This window comes from Ochotona curzoniae, unplaced genomic scaffold, assembly GCF_017591425.1.
Source record: "Ochotona curzoniae isolate NIBS_2020 unplaced genomic scaffold, NIBS_Ocur_1.0 contig_883, whole genome shotgun sequence".
In the NCBI taxonomy this organism is placed as follows: domain Eukaryota; kingdom Metazoa; phylum Chordata; class Mammalia; order Lagomorpha; family Ochotonidae; genus Ochotona; species Ochotona curzoniae.
Genome location: NW_024466599.1, coordinates 19,707,876 through 19,727,395, shown reverse-complemented (window position 1 = coordinate 19,727,395; position 19,520 = coordinate 19,707,876). Strand labels below are relative to the sequence as shown.

The following is a 19,520-nucleotide window of genomic DNA, read 5'->3' as shown; positions in this document are numbered from 1 at the left end:
GGAGGGATGTGTGGTGCCTAGGCAGGGACGCCTCGCTGGGCTGGAGACAAGGGTCCAGGGGCAGAACCGCGAGGCAGTAATTACAGGGGACGCCCTGCTGGAGACACCCCGTGGAGGAAAGCTGGGTTAGGACACGCGGGTGGCCCTGTTGGCACTATTCCTGGCCTGGCAATTAGGCCTTTGGCAAACCCAACCTGTGTCCCCGCTGTCCTCTCTCACACCCTGTCTTCTGGCGGCTGGGGCTCCTCCAAGAGCCATCTCCAGGGGAGGGTTAGGTGGCCCCGCCAGCCTGTCGGCAGAAGGGGCCTCCCCTCTACTGGTTCTGGAGCCAGTAGCGTCCTCTGACATCGTCGGGGTGGGAGGGAAAGTTCCATATTGCACTTGACTGTCCCCTTCCGGCCAAGTCCACTTCCAGCGGGAAGAGTCAGCTGCTGCCCAGTGTCCAGAAAGAAGAGTTTTTTTCATATTGAGACCACCCAGATGAAATGTCATGGCAAACTTGATTAAAAAATAAAAAAAGAAGGGAGCAAAATGGACACTAGGGGGTAGGAGAGAGGAGCAACCTAAAGGCACTGCGCATGCTTGGTGGGGCAGGGAGGGACAGCATCGTGGCAGAGACCAACCACATCGTGACAAAAGGAACAGCTTCGGGCTCTTCAGAAGCCAGAGTTTGCCGCACCGAGTTCTCCCAGTCCTTTCAAGAAACAGGATTCGTTTGCAAGACGCATGACGACCACAACAATGATGACAGGAAGGCTTCCAGGAGGCTGACCGAGTCCTCCCACGCCTCTGGGCCCCCGCAGAGCCAGGCAGCTCCCTGGCAGGGCCGTCTGGGACCCTCACGGCTCTGGAGTGCTTTCAAGGTGCTGGTCCCGCGGGGGAAGGAGGTGGTTGGCGAGGACCCCTTCCAGGGCTGGGGAGGAGAGGTGGGCTGGGTTACAGAGCCAGCAGGGTCGGGGAGTTCAAGGAGTCCGAGGACTGGTCCCCGCTGCTACTGCTCCTGCGGTGGGCCTTGGAGCAGGACTCAGAGGGCGAGGCGGGCGACTCCTGCTCCAGGACGTTGGGATAGGTGAAGACGAGGTTCGAGGTGCCCGGAGTGATGGCGGGAGTGGAGGTCACCACGATGGGCGTGTGCAGGGGCTCCTCCCCGTAGAAGCCCCCAGCGATGCTGATGGGCTTGATGACGGAGCGCTGGCCCTTGTCCAGCCCGGCCGCCGAGGAGGAGGAGCTGTCTTCTTCCAGGGGTTCCTGCTTCACCACCACCGCACCGCCCCCGCTGCCACTACCACCACGCATGGGCGGTAGCCCGGTGGTCGGGGGCGACCGGCGCTCCTCTGGGCTGACCTTGCACACGGGGCCGTGGGCCACCAACATGAACTCCAACCTCTCCTTTTCCTTCTGTAGCTCCGCGATCTCCTTCTGCAGGCCTGACTTCTCCTCCTCCAGCTCCTCTGTCTCCTGCGGCAGAGAGAGAGAGAGATGTCATCAGGGAGCCAGGTACAGTCCCGAGCACGCCTGGGATGATTTCATGCAGTGCTGCAACACATTTCTGGAAGCAGAGATTATCATCAATCCATTTCACAAAGGAGGAAATAGAGGTTTGGGGAGGTTTTTAGGGATAGGCCCATAATCACTGAGCTAACAAGGGGTGCATTGCCTTGGCACCAGGGCTGTCTCCTGGGTACCCAGAGGGGTGGAAAAAGAGAGAGCCACATGGAGAAAAGATGCCAGAGTTTAGCTCTCTTCCCTCCTCCCCACCCCCCAGCTTAACTATGGCCTCAAGACTGTAAGGAACAAAGAAATACCATACTCTGAGCCACATGAAGACGGTGACATCACCTGCCTGCTACTATGTCCCCAGGGCCTAGTCCAGTGCCTGGCGTGGAAGAAGAGCTCAGCCGGAGCCAGTATCATGGCCCAGCAGGTGAAGTCACCACCAACAGTGCCATCATGTCATATCAGGATGCTGGTTGGCGTGCCAGCTGCTGTGTTTCCCATCCAGCTCCCTGCTGATACAGCCTGGGAAGGCAGTGGCGGGTGGCCAACAAGCTCGGGGCCCCTGTACCCACAGGGGAGACCAAGAAGAAGCTCTGCCCAGCCCCAGCCACTACGGCTATTTAGGGAGTAAACCAAGGGATGGAAGACTCTCTCTCTCCCTCTCTTTCAAATAAGCAAAGTAATAATAATAATAATAATAGCAGCACATGTTCAACCAAAGTCTGGGGGCCCTGGGCCCCCTTCTTTTACACAAACTAGAGATGCAGACCCACATCCAGGCACACAGGAGGAAAAGGCAGGCGCTCCCAGCTTCCGGCCCACTTTTCCCTAACGTGGATTCCTGCTTACGGCCGAGGAGGCTCCGGCAAGCGCTCTGGGAGGCAGGGCACTGCGTGTTCGGAGCAAAAACAAAAAAAAACTTTCCATTGGTCTCAAGGGTCTGACGAACATCATGTGCCTGCAAGAGGCTTCCTGTGGAGGATGTGGCTCAGGGGCCTGGCTGCGGGGAGGCGGGGAGCAGGGTGTGTGGCTTCTGGGAGGCAGGGCGTGTGGGAGAGGGCCCTGGGTGGGGGTGGGGGACGACGCTGGGTGGACTGTCATGGGGGTCCACGCAGAAGGGCCTGAGAAATGCAAGGGTAGAAGAAGGGTAACACCCAGAGCTGCTCCCTGTGGTGGGGTGGGGGCCGTGGGAGTGACCACCTGCCAGGAGAGGGGCATCACCACCAGCACTGTAAGACCCTCGCAGCACACAGCGGACCCCGAGCTGGAGCTGCCAGCCAGGCAGAAGGAAGTATAGGCCGTGAAGGAAGGATGTTGTCATGGCCCTACCTGGGGTGGTCTCCAGGACTGACCATATCTAAGACCCTCACTTTGAAAATATCTCCCCCAGGAGAGTCAGCCCTGGGGTCTCCTGCACACACCCCTGCCTGTCCACCCTCCACTGCCCCTGATGGCTTAGAGGAAGGCATCGTGTGATGTTAACCAGGTCATGCCAGGGCCTCTGGGTCCCCAGCTGTGGGCAATGAGGCAGCAGACGAGTGACTCACAAGGGCAGAGGGAGGCACGAAGGGCTCAGTTCCAGCTCCATAAAGGAGGAAGGACCTCTGCTTCCCACCCCAGACCAGAGCATGGAAGCCAGGCTGCACCGCCCTTACTGGCAGCAGGCACGGAGGTGGTGGCTGGAACCTTGGGAAGTGGCCGTGGAGGGGGAGCAGGTCTGGACCCGCCCTGGCTCCCACCCCCGGGTGCTTCCACAGCACTGCCAGTCAGAGACACCCATCCCGAATGGAAAAGGGTGTGCTAGGCTGTCCGGTTCTCCCAGGCCCAGCCACTGGCAAAGACTACATCCCCAACTCATCAGACCAGTGCTGACCCACACGTTGAAAGGAAGGAGTGTTCCAGCAGCTGCAGGGTCTCTGAGAGCGAGGAGAGGGCTGCAGCCCACCCTGAGCCCCCTCCCGTCCCGCAAGGTTCCTACCGCCTGCAGCTTCTCCGTCAGCTCCCGGCGGCGGTTCCTGCACTTAGCCGCAGCCAACTTGTTCCTCTCCCTGCGGATCCGACGCTTCTCTTCCTCTTCAGGAGACAACTGGAAACCAAAGTCAAGGACCGGGATTAGGAACCGGGCAAATGGTCTGTCGGATATATCCGATATATATATTTATATTAAATATATATAATATATACAATATATATTATATGTATTATATATTATATTATATATATTATATTATATATGATATATAATATATATTAAATATATTAAATATATTACGGATATATTTGCACCAAAATAAATCTAGCTGGTAATTCCGCTTTGCAATGCAGTGTTTGAAATCGCCTTGTATCTTTAAGTTGACTGCTGAGGGGAGAAGGGAAAGCAGGATGAGTTTGGACCAGCTCTCAGGTCCTGGGACACAGTGAGGTGGGTGGAGAGGCAGAGGAGGGGAGCCTCCTCATCCCCATTTGGTTAAAGGGTCCCTACACAGGTCAGAGCTGCCCAGGCAGTGGGGGAGGGCTGCCCAGGCGGCTCAGGGCTGCCAACTGTTCTCCCCTGAGGATGCTGTGCTGTACCTGGCACACATGAGGCTGCTGGAGAGGAAGTGCAGAAGAGGGAAGGTCCCCGAGGTGCCTGCCATCTATCCATCTAACAGACACTGTTCTAGGGGTTGGGATTTCTCTCTGAACCCAACTAAACAAGATCCTTCCAGCAAAGAGCCTGTGACCCAGGGCCTTATGCAGAGCCAAGTTAGGGACTGGAGACTCACACCAGAAGGCAAGAGCTCTGCCCCACTGGACAGGATCCTCCTAGAGCTGTGACCCCTAAAACTCCCCAGCCAGGCAGAGGTACCCCAAGGAGGTAGCAGAAAGTCACATCAAAGGAGGCCATCCCATGCAATGGCCAGGCTGCAGTCCTACTAAGTGCCCAGAATTTAGACAGAACTAGAAAGACTAAGACCTGGGCCCCACCTCAAGGGGCAGAGGGTGGAGGTTGAAGGGAGTTAAAGGCAGGTCAGAGTCCCAGCTCCCTGCTGCCCTATGGTCTGTGGCTATGATGTCCTCAACAGCAGGGCCCACCATGCTAGAAGCCCAGCCCAGCCATGTCTGCCCTGACCCATGGCCCCGCCGAGATCATGGGGTCACTTGACCAAGGTCTTGAACACCTGCTGGGCCTAAACCTGTCTGACAGGAGCCCGAGGGAGTCCCTGGGGCTGGGTGAGGCCACACCCCTGTGGGGCCCAGGCAGCCTCGCAGAGCCCTTGGTCCACTTCCAGCTTTGCCCGCCTGGAGGTGTCTCCCCATGTGGTACGGGAAGCTGGCATCAGATCTGGGGACAGCCAGATCAACGTGGCTACTGCCTGAGTGTGTCAGCACTGCCACAGACCCACCCAGAAGCCACACACACACACACACAAACACACACCCCCTGCCATCCCCTGGGAGGCCCCGCCCCAGGGGGCGGAGGCTGGGAAGGCGGAAGTTCTGGGTGGCAGAGGACGCCAGTGCCCAAGCGTCCTTAAAGCTTCCGGATGATTGTCCCAGCTCCTGCTGATGTGGGATAAACTGCTCCTTGGCCTCTCCCTGCCTCCCCAAAAAGGAAGGAAACTCTCCAGACAGATTGTATTAGGGCATGCCTGCGAGGTGGGGTGAGACAAGTACAGGGCAGAGGTTCAACAAGGGGGAGTCCAGTCCTGATCCTGGCTGCCAGCTCACTGTGTCAGTCTAGACAAGACCCTGCTCCTTCTGGGGGCCTCGGTTTGCCTATCCATCAAATGGGTGCAGAGCTCTAAAAATCAGGAAAAGAAAAAAAAATTAAGGGTCCTCAGCTTCCCTTCTAAATTCAAATGTCTACACTGGGTGCAGGGCAGGCTGAGAAGAGAAAGCAGGGTGCTCAGGTGGCATCTGGCTATGCTGTTCTGCTGGCTTCAAAGAGGTCCTCCCCAACCCAAGCCTGTCTAGACCTCCTTCTGGGTCACCAACATGCTGGGAGAAGCCAGATTGGTGGGGATTACACAGCCTTGCCCCTTCAGCCGTCTGGAGGAAACATATTTGTCAGGCATCATAATCAGAGCCTCCACAGCAGTTCTCATTGCAGCTACAGAAAGCAGCAACGAGGGAGCTGGCTGGGAGCTCAGCAGGTCCCAGTGTGCTGGCTCCAAGGCCTGGCTCAGTCCTGCGAGGACCACGGCGCCTGAAAAAGCATCTAGTTCTCCAGGGCAGTGATCCCTGTGGATTCAAGGTTTGCTGGAGACTGCTGGCCTGGGGTCCCCCATCATCCACTAGGAGCCCCACTTAAAGGCCTTATCTAGAACACTGTCCCAGGGTCCCAGGGTGGAGACAGACAAGCAGTACAAAGAGTGAGGGCTTCCCAACTTCCCAGTGGGACAACAATGGTGCTTGGGCGATTTCATGACTAAAACACAGGCTCATCGGGGCATGGCCTTCCAGAAGCAGCACTGCACGGGGCGTCCTGGGAACTGGAATTCAATCCAGAATCCCACACCAAGCAAGTGTGCATCTGCGCCCAGACGACATCAACGCACTCCCTTCTCTGTACTTCTCTTCCCGAGCCCTGGAGTGGTAGGTGGATGCCGGCTAGATGCCGTCTAAATGCCGCGTACCCTGGCTTCACTCCCAGCCCGCTTCATTCCTTGTCAAAGCTAAGCCCCTCAGGGAAACAAAGAGCTGACATCTGACCTCCCCCTTCTTCTCCCCTCCCCTCTCGCCCAGCTAGAGCTGCTGAGCAGATTCCCAAGGCCCCAGAGGCATGGGTTTCTGCAGCCAGAATTTCAGACATTTGACATGGGCTCTGCTTCAAGTCAGAAGCCTGGGGACATAGGGGCAGAATGCAAAGTTCCGGGGGCAGGACCAGCCCAGGGCCGGGTGGCTGGTCTGTGCTGGGAGCACCCATAGCCAGGGCTCCTGGGCTGCTTGGCCTGTGGCCCTTCTGCAAGGAGGACACACCTGCCACATGCAAGGTGCCTCCCCACGGTCACACAGGAGGCGAGGACCCTAAAGCCCTTTTTCAGCAGACGCTAGAGCCAGACCTGACTCTCGGGTCTCCAGGCAACAAGGTAGAGGAGGCCGTCCTCATCCTCTGCCTCCTTTGTCTCCCCAGTGCTTCTAGAATAGTCACCTTGTTCCTACCCGTCTGTGCAAAGGCATTCTATATTGAAGAGCCTCTCCCTGCAGCTCCCAGCCACACTCCCAGCCACGCTCCCAGCCACACTCCCAGCCACGCTCCCAGCCACACTCCCAGCCACGCTCCCAGCCACGCTCCCAGCCACTGACCGGCGAAGCCATACCTGCTCATCTCTCCTCCTGCGGCCCACGGTGGTGCCAATGGTCTTGATCACGCCGGGCCTTGGGAGGGCCATGTGTCCAGGGACAGAGGCCAAGCCCGGCAGGGGGCTGTACGGGTGCGAGCGAGGGTAGGGGTTGGACATGGAGGTGATGACCGTGGGCTGCACCATCCACTGCAGGTCCTGGCTTGTGGTGATGGCGTTGATGGTGGGGATGAAGGCACTGCCCGAGCCAGGCATATCTACCCGGAACTTCTGCAAGAAGAAAACAAAAAGCTAAAATTGAGCCAGGAGATGCTGCACAGAGCAGGAGAAGCAGGAGTAAGGGCAGAAAAACAACCCACAGAGGATGAGGGACAGGGCTTGGTGAGCAAGGTCAGGATCCCAGAAAAGTCATGGGCAGGTCTTGCATGTACGAGTAACAAGGGGACCATAATTCTTCCTAGCGCCTCCTGTCCTGTGTGCCCCCCTGGTCTGGGCTTCTGCTGGCTCCAGGAGGCTGCAGTTGTACTGCAAATAACTTCCAGGACCCCTTGGTCTCCAGCCGCACATACTCAGCACGCCCTCTCTGAAGCCCTCCCAGGTGGACACCTGCCAAATGCAGACCAGAGCCTCAGTTACCTGCCCGTCATTCCCAGAACACAGACGCGCGACACCCAGGAAGGCGTTAGGATCCCACAGGAAGGCCAACTCCATGCAAAGGTACCTTCCACACCAAGAGCCCACAAAGTGGCAGCATCCGCAGGCTGGCTCTATCCCGCCTCCAGCCCTTCCCAGGCACCTCCCTGGGAGCAGACAGGCCACGACTATCTTCTCACCTATCTCCCAATCTGTCTGCGCTCCCAGGTGTGTCTGTGGGAGATGGCGGACTGTGTGTTCAGACTTTTCCCCCTACCCCTTCATTTCAGCTAAGACCACATTCCAGGGCTACGCTTGCACACACACACACACTCACAGCAGGAAGCAATCAATTTAGAATATAAGATGATGACAGAGTATGAAAACTAAAGTGGGCCATTCCCCTCAGCAGCTGGACTTGACTTTTCTTCCAAGGCAGCTCCTAGGAAGTGCAATGAGGAGCTAGGAGGGAAGCATCCCTTCCCCTCCCTCACACCAGCTCTTTGGGGGAAAGCCCCCCACCCCCGTTATGGAACCCAAGGGAGCCCCTCATCCTCGGGGATTCCTATATCTAGGGGTGGGCGAGGATGCAAGGACGCCAATCCCAGGGGCAACTTCCTGGGAGCTTAGGAAATGACAGACACCCCACTACTGTCTAACCCAGATTATCTCGCCGAGTCTCCCTGTGAAGTCAGAACGGTCATTATCCCCCGTTTTAGAGGCAGACATTTAGGCTTAGAGAGGATTAAGGAACATATCAGGGCTGCAGAGCTAATAAGCAGTGGGCTCAGTTTGGCCTGATAGAGAGGCCCGAGGGGCTCTCAGACCCCAGCACCACCCATGCACCCAGGGAGGCCCCCAAGGGCCTTTCTGCCCCACTGTCATTAGCAGTGATGCCATCGTGACCCCCTTACCCTCACTTCCCGCAGAGGCCCCAGGGGCCACAACCACTGCCGTCAGCTCTGGGGGTGACGGGAGGCATTCTGCGATGGCAGCAGCAAAGTTATCCAATGCAGTAGATCCTGGGATTCTGTGTGCAGAGCTGCCCAGGGCAACGGACTCAGATGCCAGGGGCAAGGCTATCCGCTATAATGCATGCCGAGATTCTAGGACGGTTGCTGGATTCTGGAAGTCTAGGAGCAGAGCAGCCACCAGCTATGGGTCTAAGCAAGTAGACAAGGACAGAGTGCAAAGACAAGGAAGAACCCAACCAGGAAATGATCTTCCCTGCACAGACACCAGCAGCTGCGCCTGGGACAGGGGCAGGCAGAGTCTGAGGACATGAGAACAGCCCGCGGCTGCTGGCTGAGGAGGCCCAGTCAGGAGGCCTGGGTCTGAGCCTGGTCTAGCTTTGCCCCTGGGGCCAACCATCCAGATGGCAGGGGGCAGTCCTAATGGGGAACTCTTCATCGGCCAAGGTGAAGATTAAATGAGCAGCTACTACTGGTAATCACAGGCTAGGGAACACACAGGTGTTCCTTCAACTGTTTTTGAAGAGCTCATTAAAATGAAAAAAAAAAAAAAAATCACCACCACCACCCGAGTCAGAGCTTCAACATTAGAGTTCCAAGATAATTCGTTTAGGGTGGAGTTGGGATGGAAGTATTTTTAAAAACTGGCAAGCAGGTTCAAATGCACAGCCAGGGTGGAGACACACTGCCCATCTCATTCCATGGCGCTGTGCATGCCCCTCCCACTTCTGGGAAGCTCCCAACTGCTTCACTCTCTTTCCCCAGCCCGAGCCAGGGTTCAAGTTGGAGTACACCCAGGCATCCAGCATTAGGGTGCCAAAGGACCCCCCCCCCCCCAGGAAAACTCGCTCAAGAGCCTGCCCACCTGCAGCTAGGGAAAGCAAAGCAGAAAACCTTGGAGGCTCCTGGCATGCACCAGGCAGGGCCCTGGCAGCTTGGTCTAGACAAAACAAGGCAGCCATAAAAACAAGGCAGGAGGTAATGACTGCTCTGAAAGGATCTCACACACCTTGTCTCAGGCAGGAGGCAAAGCCATCTGGCTACTGCAGCCAGCTCCAAACTCCAGGAAAACAATGGCCCAGCCCCTGGGGCCCCAGAGCTGATAAAGGCAGGCAGCTTTTGTCTCCAAAAGGAGTCTGTCAGGAGAGGCTCACAACTCCTTTGTCAGGAGGGCATGGGGCTTGCCAGAACTCCCCAAGTGCCATGCAGAAGGCAACAGGACAGTAGCCCATAGCCCATTAGAGGTGAGGCCAGGAGGCTTAAAGTTCCAGAATTCCAGCCACACCAACAAGGTGCTGGGGTCAGCCACAGGTCCTTGCTGGGGCTGAATGCTGCTTCACTGTGGCCCAGAGGACATCCCGCAGGCAAGAGACCAAGCTGCCCCAGCTGCGGGTGTTAGGGCCGCTTGAACACCACCACTCCAGTGTCGGCATTGAGGGGGTACACGGGGTTCCCCAGGCCCTGCTCTTCTGGGGCGTGTCAAGGCCTCCTCCAAGGCTCCTGTTCCAGGGACAGGGCAGCCTTACTGCCTGTCAGAGTTCTTCCATGCTTTGTGTCACCAAGTCACCCTGGTGACTCCTGGGTGGGCAGGAATTTGTATAAAAGGACCAAGTGACCCCACGGACCTTCCAGAGCTGTTTGTCAAACATGTGCCGGGGAGGGCCAGACAGCAAATATTTCCATCTCTAGGGGTCTCTGGGCCAGCTCGGCTCTGCCGTGAGAATGGGAAAGCAGCCCCAGATGGCAGGTAAACAGCACGCATGCCTAGGCTCCGGGAGACAGTCACAAAAATACCCAGGCTCTTAGTCGGCTGACCGCTGACCTCAAGCGTCACCGTCGTCTCCCATGCTCAGGTTGGAGGAAAAACAAGACAGATCAGAGGCACTGCTCTAACCAGGGGCCAAGGGGAGTGGCCTCTCCCACACCGGCTTGGATCTCCAGACCTTCAGTGCAAGTTCAAACCCAGACAAGCTTCGGGAGGGCGGTTCCCAGGGAACTTTGGTTCTCCTGCGGCACCTCCAGGTGGAGCTGCCTTGTGAGATGTGGCTGCTATGGGCTGGAGCGGAGCAGAGCAGGGAGAGTGGACAGGAGGCCAAGGATAGGTGAGAGAAATCCTGCAGTCCAACAGCTGCTGATGTCAGAAAATACTATTTTGCAACCACTACAGGGCCTTCTGCCCAAGGGTGTAAGAAAGAGGGTGTGCGCACCCATTTGCCATAGGCCTATGGGGCAGACAGCTTATTCCAGAGGCTGCCGAATCAGCCAGAAAACCTAACCTCTGAGGTGGACATTACAGTAAACAATGCTTCTGCAACACAGTGATTCCCATCTGGACCAACGAGCCTTCACACCACAAGCCCCCAAGGACTCCAGGAGCTGCCCCATCAGGCCAGCAGGTTCTGACTGTGCATGGCTAGGCAAGGTCCAAGCGCCTTAGGAATCCCTAGTGTAGATTCCCAAGAAGGAAAAAGCAAATTTCCAACAGCAGCCCCGAAGATGCCCCTACAGAATGGGGGCAGAGGCCAAGCCAGGGTCAAGGTTGCCTGCAGCCTCTCAGGGGGATGCAATGCAAGGCAAGGGCTCCCTGCATTTCTACCAAACTAGGGCCAGTGTCTCCCCAAGCCTTCATGCCTGAAGTTGGCCAGTCCATCTGGGCTCTGCCCTGGACAGCCCTCTGACCCTGCCACTCACGTCCAAGGGATCACCACTCTTGCCACGATGGAAGTGTCACCAACCACCCCCAATTGGCTAGCGCTTTTACAGGACACCGAAACCACCCTAGTCTTCCCCGCACTATCCCAGCCCCTGCAACAACTCCTGGGGGGGAATGCAGGAAAGCTGGGGAATAAATAGAGAGCAAGGAACTGGTCCTGTGGCTTCCTGATCGGGTCCAAGGAGCCGGAGGTGGTGGGAAGCCAGGACAGAGGGCTTAGCTGCAGTCAGAAATGTGGCAGCTGCCGAAGTCACCATACCCGGCACAGCGCCCTTAGCCGCCTCTCCTGCCTGCTTTCCAGCCATAAGCCAGAAAGTACATGTTCTGAATTCTCAAAACCACAATATTTAGTCCTGTTTCACAGACAGAAAAATAATCCAAGACACAGATAGGGGTTGGCCCCAAAGGTGGCTGCTGCGGGGGAGGGGAGACAGAGGGGGTGCTGTGTCTGGAGGAACATTCTCCCAGTTAGACTCCAGGACCAGCAGCACCAAGACCTGGGGTGGAATGGGGGAATGGGATTCTATTTTAGCACCAATTCGATCACCCTGATTTTTCATGTCAGGTTTGGCTCCAAGGATCCTTTGATGATTTGCAAAAATCCATGTCACCCTTCCCAGAATCATAGTTTCAGCTGAGAAAGGTGTTGCCACTCCAAGGAAAGAGGAGTATGGTGGATCCCAAGGGCTACGACTGTCTGGGGAGCGTGCCCGTTCCAGCGTGCCCGTTCCAGTGTGTCAGGTAGCAAAACAACACAAGGGCCCCGACCTCACTGTCAGCCGCCCAGAACAGCAAGACGGGCAGGCACGCTCTCACCGTCATGGAAATGCACTCAGGGCTTGTCAGAGGAAAATTCAGCTGCCACTCAGACAATACTTGACTGCTGTTTCACCCCATTCACTTTGATGCAAAAGCAAAGCTAGCTTCCACCATCGAGAACCAGCGGAACAGACAAATTCCTGGGATAACGTTTTGTTTGATCCTAATCTACAACATCTGGCAGATCAAGGCAAAGGGGGGGGGAGAAGCACCCAGACCCTTACTACACGCCCCCACCTCCTCTCCAGTTCTGTATGACACCCCCTCCCCAACACAAACACATCCCAAAACAAGCCTTGGGAACTTGAAAACACCGTGCTGGCATCCCAATGAACAGACACTCCCAGAAAAAGAAAAAAAAAAACCACTTCTTTTTCAACCTGGTTTTATTTAGAACAAAATAAAACTCATCTTGGAAGCAAGAAGTATCTAGTTGGCCACTGTTACATAGCTGGCATTTATTTGTCCCTAATTAAGAAGAAAAAAAAAAAACCCTAAGAATTCTGAAAACCAACCGGAATGAACACACTCGGGTTGGAAAAACACATTCCCCAGAGAGTGCTTCTGCACATGTCCTGTAGGGTGCGCTAGAGAGGTGTGTTTGAGGCTGACTTGGGAATCGCAGTCATTTCTGGTAAAAGTTCTTTGATGTGAGGAATGTCCCAGCCTGGTACAGTTGGCAAAAGTTCACTCGGGGAATTTTGTGTGTATGTGTGTGTGTGCGCGCGCGCGTGTGTGCATCTTGGGAGAGGGTGGTTAAGGAAGAAGAGAGCTAGTCTGGTATTCCTTGCTTCCAAAAAGGAAATACCACCTCTTCCTCCCCCCTCGGCTCCCCACCCCCGATTTATTTTCCCGAGCTATCTGAGAAGCAGACAACTGGCAGCCTTGGAAAAGTCCTGGGCCCTGGTTTTGTTTTGCTTTTTCATTAAGAGGGGCCCAGCTGATGAAAACACGTTATGAAATGACCTGTGTTTGTGTAACTGGCGGGATTGCGTAATGGCCAGGCCCTGACTCCATAATTGTCCAGCAGCTGAGCAGGGCATATATCTGTGAGGTGTTTTCCTAGGAAAGTTAGAAGAGAGCAAACAACAACAAAAAGAAAGAAAGAAAGAAAAAAGCCAGGAGGGGGAGGTGTGCACTGTCGTTCCCGACCAGACAGAGTCACCAGTGACCTAGCTCGCAGATGAGAACGACAACTGCAACAGGAAATATTTTTCATGCTTTAAGTTCCTGCCATCTACAAGAAAGAAGCTTTTAACAAAGACTTGTCTGCCCCCCACCCCACCCCACCGCCACTGGAAGGCACAGTCCCTATGTGAGCGCAGAGGCAGCCTTCGGCAGAGGGACGCAACAAGCCGGGAAGATTGAAGCCCTCTGAGAAAGAGTCCTGGGAATAATAATAATAATAATAACCAATATCCACTTGTTCAGAGACACAAAAACAACAGAGCAGTGACTTGGACGAACTGGCCAACTGTAAGGCCAGCAAGCAGGGAAGCCCGCGTCCGCTGCCACCAAGTCTCCCAGTAAAGGAAGCGGAGAGAAATAAAGTGATTACAGGCATTATCTGGGGTGTAATAAAGTTACCATGGGCCTGGGATCGGGTGGGGTCAGAGTACAGACTTGCAAGCTAACACAAGCTTCTGAGATCACGCCTTGGGACCACAGAACACTGCTGTTCAAAGTTGGGGGCCAGGAGAGAGAAGTCCTCCCCGCTCTCCCGGCCGCCCCCTCCGCCCAGCTGCCTGCATGGAGGTGCCACAGCAGAGCTGTGACCGCCTCACCGGAGCAGCAGCTAACCCTGCCAAGGCTCTGCCTTCAAACACGCTGCTCGGGCCACGGGGCAGGCGTCTCTGAGCACCCCGCACACTGGCTGTTGCTAATTGCAAAATCCTCATGTGTTACAGCATGCTAGGAATTAGCCAACAGCTGCTTTGTGCTTCGGGAATGAGGCCCCATTACGCTGCTGGCCTGAGTTCCCTTCCTTCTTCCTAGCACTGGTTTCCTGTCTGATTTTCTTCCAAAACAGGGAATTGCTTCCACTCACATCCTGGGCTCCAAGCCCTAGTGACACAGATCACTCAGCCGGGGCTCCGATGTCCGCTCTCACTTCCCATCCAGGCCCCGGGCAAGCGACGCTGGGATAGTTTAATGACCACTGGCACCTACGTGTTGGTCAAAGGAAGGGGGAAGAAATCTAAAGACCCCTCCCTGGTTGGGGGAGGTGGCGGGGCGGGCGGGGGTGTCTCTTACACCAGAACGAGGGAGTAGATATCACACATGACTGCAGTCTATTTGCCTAATGATCTTCCAACTGTATCGCAAGCAAAGGGGCTGGGGGAAGCAAACAGTCAAGCAGCTTTGCAGATTCGACTGTCCACGTATTTCCTCTGTGCTCCTGATGGAAGCTGCACTGAGTGAACCCTCCAGCACCTCTGTAGTGGAGGGCTAGGGGAACCCCAGGAGAGGCAGTGGGAAGACTCGGAGGAGCCACTTGGGGGACTCACCGGGTATGAGGGGTCACTTTAGAACAAGGTAACCCTTCTCTGAGACAGAAGACAGCCCTGTTTCTGTGAGATCCCCCCTCCCTGCAAGACTCCCCTCCTACCCCCCCCCCCCGCGCGACCCCTCCTGCCTGGCTGGTTTCTGGAACAATGCCAATGCCCCTGGATGGAGGAGTAACTCTTCGCGCAGCCAACTTGGCCAGGGGCTCCCACAGATGGGAACCAAGGTGGCTTCAAGTTGTAGTGGGCCTGGGGGAGGGGCTGCCCAACCATCAGAAGAGACAGAGCTTGGGGGAACTGGGGGCGGCCAGGCAGGCGGGAGGAAGGTGCTGCAAAGGGCAAACTCCCTACTGGCCCCTTGCTGGTATTTATAGGTGCACAAACCCAGGCACAAGCCCTCCAGTGCAAACCAGTCCGGCCGCTTTAGAAAGGAGTTGTTTTTCTGCCTCCACAACCACGCAGGGTCCTAAGTGATGTCTCTTCCCCGCCGGCCACCTAACTCCAAATAAGCCCAGACGCTCAAGGTGCGCGCGATCAGCGCTGGCGCCTACGCACCACCCCCTCCCCTCCCCACCTCCCCGCCACCCCAGCGCCCCACCACCGACCCTCACAAGGGAAGGCAGCATGAGCCAATTAAAGCCGCCTTCTTCTTCCTTCCCGACCTTCGCACCTGACTCCCAGAGCCGCCACCCTCGCCACACTCCGGATTTCTTGAAGGAGCCCATGATTCTGAGTGTTGCCCGATCTCTTTCAGAAATAAGCTAAGACGGATGGAGAACGGAAGAAGGCGGGGAAAGGGCTTCCCTCCGCGGAACAGGGTTCCCGGGTGTCGCGAGGCGCCAGCGGGTGCCGCGATCTGGTCCGTCCTCCCGGGGAGCCGGGGTCGATAGAGACGGATGGGAACGGGGCGTTCCTGGAAGGAGGGTTAACAGGTTCCCGGGATGGGGACTGCCGACCGTTCCAGTTGCCTATGTGAGATGCGGGATAAATGGAAGCACGCGTCGGCTTAGCTTTTTAAGCCCACTTCTCGCTCCACTTTAAAAAGACTTGCGGGTGGGGGAAGAGTAGCTGATGGCGGGGACGGCGGCAGGACAGGACGAAAATCCAGAACTTACAACAGTTACCCGAAGAGGCCGTAGTCCCGCCAAGACCGAGAAAGGGAAAAAGGAAGCAAAAAGGAGGCAGTGTAGTAGTGGAGGTAGTGGTGGTGGTAAGAGGGCGGGGGTCCGCCCGCGCCGCCAGGTGCACCCAGGACCCGCACTTACCTGCTGGCCGCCACCGCCACTGGAGTAGGACTCGGCGTGCGCAGGAGAGCCACTGCTGCCCCGGGACGAGGTGTCAAAATTCCCGGGATAATCCTGGTACATGATCCGCGCTGGGGGCCCCAGAGGAAACAGGGTGCTTCTCTTCCCCCGCCCTCGCCGCGGCCGTGCACCGGCTGCTGCGCGCTCGCTAGTCCGCCGGCAGCGCCGCGGGCTCCGCTCTCGGCTCCCGGGCTTTCACCCACGGCAGCGGTGGGGCGCCGGCGACCGCGTCCCCCGAGCGCCTAGCACCGCACTTCTTCCCTTCTTCGCGGGCGCCGCGAGACCAGTTGTCCACACGGTCCCTCCCTCTAAAAAGTCGGCGCCGCTCTCAGTCCCTCCCCTGCGCGCGCCCTCCCGCCCCCGCGCGCAGCCGGAGCCCGACCGGGATCCACGGCCACCAGAATCGGAAGGAAACAAAGACTCGGGAGCCCCAAGCGATCGTCGCCTGCCAGCTCTGGGGGGACACCCTTCTTCCCCCTGTTCCCGTCCCGAGGTGCAGGCAGGACCGACAAGGCGAAAAAAGAAAAGGCTGCCGGCTTGGAGAAACTTCTATTTCCTCCTTTGAGAAAGGGAGCCCGAGAATAAACTTCCTGTGGCCCACTGGCCGCCTGAGTTACCGAGCGGCTCGGACACTTGACTCTCGGCAGGCGGCGTGCGCCCGGCCCGCGGCACGGCGGCCCGCAGGGTTCCAGGTGAGCCCGCGCTCAGAGGGACACGGCCCCGCAGCCGCTCCGACGCCCGCACCCCTGCCCTGGCGCCCGCTCCCGAACGGGCCCGCCTCGCCCGTCCGCGCCTCTCTCCCTCTCCCTCTCCCTCTCTCTCTCTCCGTCCCCAACCAGGAGCGCCGCTCGCTCGCTCGCTCGGAGCCCCTGCGCTCTGCCCGAGATGAGTCACTACAATGGCACGAGTTCAACTCCACACTCTTTATTCTCCAGCCCCTGTACCATGTGGATTCACTCACGTCAATCTTGCTGGGAGGAGCGCGCGAGGAGGCGGGGTGGGGACCGGGCCCGGGAGGAGGGAGGAGGCGGGCGCAGCGCTCCCCCCCCCCCCAGCCCCGGCCCCGGCTCGCGGCCGCGCTGACGCCAGCCGCACGCCCCGCGCGAGGAAGGAAGGCGGTGGCGAGCGTGGGTGCGGGTGGCCCGCGCGGTCCTGGGGGGGTTGGGGGAGAGCCGAGGCGGTGCTGGCCTTGCCCACCCCCGCCCACCCCCGGGCCCAGCGCCCTTGGACTGTTCCATTGGCGCACGTTGCCAAAGATGGTCATTTGCGTTACAGGACGCGAGTGCGGGGTTCCTCGCTTTCGGGTGACGTGGAGGGAGAGGGATTCCCTCGCCCGCTCCCGAGCGCGCCGAGGCCTCCCCGCCCCGGTAAGGGGCGCGGGGCGGGGCGCCGAGAGCGGCCGCGCGGGGCCTTGGAAAATAATCACAGCCCTGATGAAGACGAGACGGGCGGGCTCAGCGCGGCGCCAGCGGCAGGCCGGGTGCGCACAGGCGCTCGCAGGGAGGGCGCGGTCGTGCGCGGCGCCGCCCGGTGCAGCGGGCGCCCCCGGGCGCGTGGGGTTCCCGCGCCGCCCAGCGGCCGGGCCTCGGAGGGGTGCGGCCGCGCCAGGCGGGGCTGGCCTGCCTGTTTTTCTCTGTGTGGCGCGCTGCCCACTGCTTCCCTTTTTGTGTGTGTGTGTGTTTTTATTGTTTTGGGTCTTACAATTAATTTGCGAGGAGTAACCTTGAAGACGAAATTAACCAATCAAGACATTCCGGCGGCCTTCCGTGCCAGGCAGTTCGGAATACATCTTGCTGGATCAGGCATTAGGTCCTTAGAGACAAACTCCAGACTGTTACGAATAAAAATAAGAAGAGGAAACCGGGGGGTGGGGGGGGTGGGGGGTAGGGGTAGGGGGAGCGCATGGAAAGCGTAGCCCCGCGTGCTCTTCAGCTGTTTTAGAGCGAAGTTCAGGGCGCGGGTGGCCGCGCTCCGGCGCTTCCCGCCTCGCGGGGCGGGGCAGGGTAAAGAGCGCGGGCCGCTGAGCACGAACGCCAGGGCTGTGCTATTTACGAGCTGTGAGGTCTTGGGCGAGTCCCTTGGCCTCTCTGGGACTCTGTTTCCTCCTCCGTAATGAAGGGACTGGGGTCGATGCCCCCAGCCCAGGGGTGTTCCGGAGCGCCCATCCTTCTGCAAAGAGGAGCACCGCATTAGCAAAGAACCTGCGATTCCGGCCTGGAACGGAGAAGGGAGTGTCGCCCCATGCCTCAGTTTACCCAGATCTTAAAAATCAGCACCATCTCTAAAGCCCAGGCTCCTTATTGAGGACCAGATGGAAAGATGTTGAGGGTGTACTGCGGACTGGCGGTGGGGCGCGCAGCTGAGGACACAAGGTGGGGGCATGAGGCGATCGTCACACCCCACAGTGCGGCCTCAGTTTCCTTATCCCTAAAATGGGAAAGAGAGAGGAAAATAACTCGGGCCGAGAACTCGACGCTTTCCCGGGGCTCTCTATATAAAGCGCTTGGCGTTTCCGGGACGGCTGGCGGCCACTGGCCGCCCCAAGGGCCCCAGATACGGTAATCCCGAACAATACTCGGGGTCATTGTTTACAGTTATAAGACACATTCTGTCCTGAGGCTCCATCCCCCAAGGACACGCACGCGGCCAGGAGAGGCCAGAAGCCTCGTGCCGGGCCCTGTCCCCAAGCCCGCAGGTCCTGGCCAGGGGTGTGAGGCAGGGGGACGTGCACCCCGACCGTGGGTGTCTCTCTCGTCTGTCTTGCTCTCCTCCTTGCGTCCAGCCTTGCCGGGGTGTTTACGCGCCTCTCCCAGCAGGACTGAGTAAATGCAGTCCTTTGACGCAAAACGGATCAGCCCTTCCCCGGCGGCAGCAGCAAAACCCAGAAACCTGGGGGTGGGGACGGGAGCCGAGCGCGGAAGACATCGTGACACTTTCCCAGCCGCCTCACAGTCCCCAAGCCGCCTCCAGGCCTTGGGAGGAGGGGGTTCTGCGACGACGGGCAGGGGCACGTGGCCGGGACCACCAGCCTCTGCTCTCCCCCGCGCCTCCCACCCTGGACGGCCGCAGGTCGGAGCAGCGCGAAAGGCGGCACTTTTGCTTTTCCTTTGAGCGGCGGAGCTGGCCACCCAGCCCTCCCCCGACCCCGCGCGAACGACAATGCGGGTGCTTCTGGGTTTCTCCCACACAGTCCTTCCAGTAATGCGGGGAGGCGGGGTTGTGGGGCGGGCAGCAGGAGCTTCCTCTGCGGCCTCCGTGGTCCCTGGCGCGCCCAGCCCCGGGCAGGCGCCACCGGAGCGCGCTGGCGGACGAGCGCACCCTTGCGCCCTGGGCCGCCCCCGCCCTGTCAAGCTCCCCGGGTCCTTTCCTTTCTTGTGGGTTCCCGTAAAGCCCCGCAGCCCCCAGACGTCTGCAGAGCATCACGGAATCTGCGCTGATGCAAGTCGCCAGCCTCCCCTTGGTGCGCCCTGGCCTGCCTGTGAGCGCTTTGATCCCAGCCTCCCCCTGCTCCACAGCTGGTGCTGGCTCTTCAGCCGGCCCGGAGGCCTCTGCACTGGGCCCTCCTCATCTTGCCCTTCTCCCAGCACCAGCTGCCCAGACCTGTGCCCTGCTGCTTTCAGCACTGACCGCCCCCATCCCCTCACCCCCACCCCCGGGCAAAAAACGCATACACACACACACACACACACACACACACACACACACACACACACACACACACACACACACACACACACACACAGTCCTGGTATGCCCTGGCTCCAGTGTGCTGCTGAACCAAGAACTCAGCATCC

The 19,520-nt window shown here is 58.3% G+C and overlaps 1 protein-coding gene across 1 annotated transcript; it reads right to left on the bottom strand.

Annotated features, from left to right (window-relative positions):
* Positions 1 to 261: 261 nt before the first annotated feature.
* FOSL2 (FOS like 2, AP-1 transcription factor subunit) lies at positions 262 to 16,668 on the bottom strand. Its single transcript, XM_040993003.1, has 4 exons — positions 15,688 to 16,668; positions 6,801 to 7,052; positions 3,476 to 3,583; positions 262 to 1,458 (listed from the first exon to the last, which is right to left on the bottom strand). The coding sequence occupies exons 1-4, from the start codon at positions 15,787 to 15,789 to the stop codon at positions 937 to 939; spliced, it is 984 nt and encodes a 327-aa protein (XP_040848937.1). The 5' UTR covers positions 15,790 to 16,668; the 3' UTR covers positions 262 to 936.
* Between the last annotated feature and the right edge of the window lie 2,852 nt (positions 16,669 to 19,520).

Excerpts from the sequence above, each read along its gene's own strand:
- FOSL2 (XM_040993003.1), bottom strand. The coding sequence starts at position 15,789 with ATGTACCAGGATTATCCCGGGAATTTTGACACCTCGTCCCGGGGCAGC. Across the intron at positions 3,584-6,800 it reads GCAGGAGGAGAGATGAGCAG|TTGTCTCCTGAAGAGGAAGA; the intron begins GTATGGCTTCGC and ends TTTGGTTTCCAG. Across the intron at positions 1,459-3,475 it reads TGACGGAGAAGCTGCAGGCG|GAGACAGAGGAGCTGGAGGA; the intron begins GTAGGAACCTTG and ends TCTCTGCCGCAG.